General features: G+C 33.8%; 1 protein-coding gene across 1 annotated transcript in view; it reads right to left on the bottom strand.

Moving 5' to 3' along the window:
* LOC108770341 (uncharacterized) overlaps nt 1-310 on the bottom strand; it is a 3885-nt gene extending 3575 nt beyond the window's left edge. Inside the window, exon 1 of the mRNA XM_018521889.1 lies at nt 250-310. Coding sequence (XP_018377391.1) covers nt 250-310 — 61 coding nt within the window. The remainder of the gene's footprint in view (nt 1-249) is intronic.
* Between the last annotated feature and the right edge of the window lie 4829 nt (nt 311-5139).

Here is a 5139-nt window from a genome sequence, read left to right as displayed (position 1 = left end):
CCCCACCAGGCATTCGCTTCCCCAGTGGCGTGGGCTCGATGTCCTAAGACAGAGCCCGCCTGCAGCTATATTACTGCGTCGTCGCTCCAGTCCCCGGTACCGCGAGGGAACCACCCCATCCCCCAAGGGGGAAGGGGAGGGCTCCACGCGGGCCCGGGGGCCGTGGTGGACGTCTACCACTCCGCTCTCGGAAGGGAGCAGTCCACCCTCTATCGGTGCTGAGTCACTGGGATTTGAAGTCAGAGTTACCTTCTCCTACCGGCGTAGTGATTCCCCATCCTGCTAAGGATGGTTCCTCCAGACCCTCCATGCTCCGAGGAGCATGGAGGGTCCTTGGGATGCCGGACCCTGGCGTACAGAGTCCCTCTATTTAGCGAGGGACTCCGTACTGTGGAGTGTTGGCACCCGGGACTCTCATAGAAAGCCCCGGGTGAGCCCCCGTGCCGCGACAAGGCCCTCCACGCACGGGGGAACCAATCAGGTGTTAGAAATAATTCTTTTATCGTTAAACAATTCTTAAATAATTCACTGTGACTCTAAATAATTAGTCTTTTATCAAATAATTAATCCTTTTGCCGAAATAATTCAAAATATTGAGAAATTAACCCAAATCTTTATATGCGAGTGTGTCTACACCTTAAATAATTCATAGGCGTTGTGAATAGTGCTTAAGTGCTTCCAAATAATTCCAAATACTTCTAATTAATTAAGAAATGGCTAGTTTTGCCCTGAATAATTCCAAAATACTTTGTATAAGATATACTAACCGAAATAATCTCGCATATGAAGTTTTAGGTCCTTTATGATGCTTTATGCGCGCCTTAATGTTATCTTGCTTTAACTGGAACATATTCTCGTATATATTTTAAATAATTAATCTGGACTTTAAATAATTAATTCGTAGTGTAAATAATTTGGAAATAATATGGAATAATTCCTTAAATGGATTTTTAACCTGGTTTGTGAGTTTAAATAATTTTGATCATCTGTCCTTGTCACTCTAGCGTAATAATTCTGTCTTCTCTTTCTAACTCATGTAATGTGTTCCAATTAATTCAGGACTTCTAAAATAATTCTAAAATAAGTGAAATAATTCGGCTGACATGCCTTTGTGATGAAATAATTAAAATAACATGGTTTACAAACCTTTTTCGTAAAATAATCGCTTTAAACGTCTGTTAATAATTTTTATCTTTTTCAGGGTCTCCAAAACAATCTCAGCATTTTGTGGGTAAGCATTCTTTTTCTTATTTATTTCATCTTTTAGTTTAACATGTTATTTATTTAATTCATCTTTTATCTTTTAAGTTATCACACTGGATTGGATTGGATCCCCTTTCGGTACCTGTGTTCTGTAGGATTTTTAGGTAGGTTGAACTTTTATCAAATAGTTACGAAATATATAAAACTTTATTATAGAAATAATTGCGTATGAAAATATTAACTGTTTTAACAGTATGAACGTTATCTAAATAATGAATATATTGACCTTCTGGTCTTGTAAGTTACAAAATTAAAAAATAATCATCGTTTAATTGTCTCTTTTTGTTTTTTTCGCACCTTGTGTTCGGCTTGACCTTTCATATAATAAAATAATAAAATAATCTTTAACATATGATAAAATAATACAATAATAAAATATTTAATTCCGCTTTGCTACATCATTTGTCGTGCGGGTTTCTCCTGCGTTTCCGATGTTGTCAATGGTTTGCTGGTCTCGCCTTCGTCTTCTGCCGCTCTCTCGAGGATGGTCTCTGGTATTATTTTCCTCGCTGCTACGGTGATCATTTGAGTCGGTAGAATATTTTCCATATCCTTCTGTAATTAATTTAGTCCGTTTTTTATTATTCGCCGGACTCTGAAAAATTGCGGGCGGTTGCAAGGTTAGGTTGTAACCGGATTAATGCCTTGCCTTATTCAGATCCCGCATTCTTAATGTTTTAATTAATTAAATATTACCGTAATCAGTCTGTTAGCGTTTTCGATTGGGCAAAAGTTAGTGCGCACCAGTGCGCACTCAGTTCACACCAACACTGGACGAGTTCCATGGGTTGCACTGAATAGTGCAAGTTCAAAAGAATACGCCAAGATTTTCAGTGCTAAAGCTGAAACTTATTTTTGTTCACTTTGAAGCAATGTTCAACAAAATGTTACAAAACTACAGTAAAAGATATTAAGAGTAGGGACAAGACCTCGTTTTCAATTCAACTGCGCAGATTTGCTTGTCCCTATGTATATCCTTAACTGTGATAAAACGTGCACTAAACTGGCACCGTCAAAATATCTCGTGCCACTTAGTGTGCACTGAGGGCGTACTACGCGAGTGTCGTGCGATCAAATGAACACGTGACACTAGCCAAGTGCTCATTGGCACTGCCAATCGAACACGCTCTTGACACTGAGTGCAGCCAGTGCACCCCAATCGAAAACGCTATGTGTGACTTATAGCGTGATTGGGGTGCACTGGCTGCACTCAGTGTCAAGAGCGTGTTCGATTGGCAGTGCCAATGCGCACTTGGCTAGTGTCACGTGTTCATTTGATCGCACGACACTCGCGTAGTACGCACTCAGTGTGCACTAAGTGGCACGAGATATTTTGACGGTGCCCAGTTCAGTGCACGTTTTATCACAGTTAAGGATATACATAGGGACAAGCAAATCTGCGCAGTTGAATTGAAAACGGGGTCTTGTCCCTACTCTTAATATCTTTTACTGTGGTTTTGTAACATTTTGTTGAACATTGCTTCAAAGTGAACAAAAATGGGTGTAGATTTAATTCTTTTTAATATTTTGGAAGCATTTTTGGAATCTTCTTCAAGCTCAAGCGAGGAAGAAGAAATAATTTCAACTCTCCGAACTAGAAAAATAATTTCAAAAATCATAAATTATGTGGCATGTGTAAAAAAATGGAGAAAGACACCGTAAGTGTTATATCTTATTAAGTACTTCTATATCCTTTTAAAATATAATTAATGTACATAATATATTATTTTTATACTGAATAATAATTTCCATATTTATCAGTTCTGCAGCCATTTCAGAATGTGTCCAGAAACATGTGAGCAATTAATAGATGGTTTTCAGCAATCAGATTTCTTCCCAAAAAATGAAATACATGGTGGTAAACCAACAGTATCTGCTGAAAAGCATATATTATCTTTTTTGTGGTCAGTGCAGAACAATAATAAAAGTTATTTTTAATATAATTTTACTAAATTTATATAATATACTTAAGTATGTTTTACAGGTTTGCAGGAAACAAATCATCGATGCGAAACGTAGCAGATCGATTCGATATAGCTATTTCAACCTGCGGAACAATTTTATCAAGAGTTATGAATTACCTTCTAAGCATAGCTAAAGATGTTATAAAGTTTCCTAATAATGACGAAGAAAAAGACGAGTTGGCTTATCATTTTTCAAAGGTTACATCTTAAATAAATTTCGAAAATTACTTATTATTATTAAATTGTTATTAAAATAATAAATGATTATTCCTTTTCAGATATCAGGTTTCCCAAATGTAATAGGATGTATTGACGTACATAAACATTCGTACTCCTAAACATAAAATGAGATCTACTTATACTAATCGACATGACAAAACGAGTCTTAAATTACAAGGAATTTGTGATGATAAGAAGAGATTTATTGATGTCTTCACTGGAGTGACTGGCAAACTTCACGATAGCAGGACATTTACATTATCCTTCATAAGCAAATATATTAGTGATATATGTCAAAATGGAAAGTATCATTTGTTAGGCGATAGTGCTTATCCGATAAGGGAATATCTTTTAACACCTTATAAAGATTATGGAAATCTTACTCGATCGCAAAGAATATACAACAAAAAACTTTGTGGAACTAGAGTGCGCATTGAAAATACATTTGCCTTGCTAAAGTCACGATTTCATCAGTTAATGGAAATACAATTTCACGAGGTCAAAAAAATGACAAAATTTATAATTTCGTGTTGCGTATTGCACAATTTATGTATTGATTTGAAGGATTCATTCGATCTAGAATTAATAAACGATTTCAATGATGAAATGTTTAATATCGATGATTTTCTTGGGAGAAGTAGAATTAAAAAGGAGAGGAGAGCAGAAGAGAAATAAAATAAACGATACCATTTCATAATAGTAAATAGTAAGTTATTTTTTTAATTCAGAGATTTTTGGAAAATCTACATTTTATAAAAAATAAAAACATGAATAAAATGAAACAATATCTATTACTTGCTGAATGTTTTTATATTTATAGTTCTATATATCTAAATTTTTTTCCATTGTACTTACTATTCTATTATTAATACCTCAATCTATATAACATTTTTTAAAATAAAATTAAAATAAAATAAACAAATAGTAATGAACATTATTTTTTTCCATTGTACTTACATTTTGTACTTACGTATTCTATTATTAATACCTCAATCTGTATAACATTTTTTAAAATAAAATAAACAAATAGTAAAATGAACATTATTTTTTTCCATTGTACTTACATTTTGTACTTACGTATTCTATTATTAATACCTCAATCTATATAACATTCTTTAAAAGAAAATAAACAAAAATAGTAATGTGCATTATATAACACAATATAAGGTATATGTATAATATTTGGTAAAATATTTGGTAATAATGCAAGTACCCCATAATTTACTCGGCTAACCACGAGGGGGGATTTACAAATATATAAAGTAAATTATTTGTTGGAAGTGTTTGGAAGATTATGTTCACTTTTCTTTTCGTGATATTTCTCACAAAATTGTTTAAATAACTCAAGTTTTTCTCGATGTCTTCGTTCTTTACCTTCTTCTTTCTTTTCATGTATTTCCTTTAAAGCATCTTGGACACTTTTATTAGAAATCTTGTTTTTCTTAGCTTTTGTCTCTATATTAGAAATATTTTCTTTGATTTCATCCCCAAGATTATATATTGTTCGTTTTTTGTTTAAGATTAAGTGTTTGGCGTCCATTAAAACCTATATTTATAATTAAAAATAATGTTAAAATTACAAAATATAATTAAAAAATATTATTCTTGAGGCTTTCACGGGTGTTTCCTATATGACAATCTTGTGTTTCGCGGGTTTTCTCCGTGTTCAAATCCATTCTTGGAATGCCAACGT

The sequence above is a fragment of the Trachymyrmex cornetzi genome, unplaced genomic scaffold (genome assembly GCF_001594075.2).
Source record: "Trachymyrmex cornetzi isolate Tcor2-1 unplaced genomic scaffold, Tcor1.1 scaffold125, whole genome shotgun sequence".
NCBI classification, from domain to species: Eukaryota; Metazoa; Arthropoda; class Insecta; order Hymenoptera; family Formicidae; genus Trachymyrmex; species Trachymyrmex cornetzi.
Note: the sequence above shows the minus strand (reverse complement) of the source record. Positions and strands in the feature narration are given on the sequence as shown.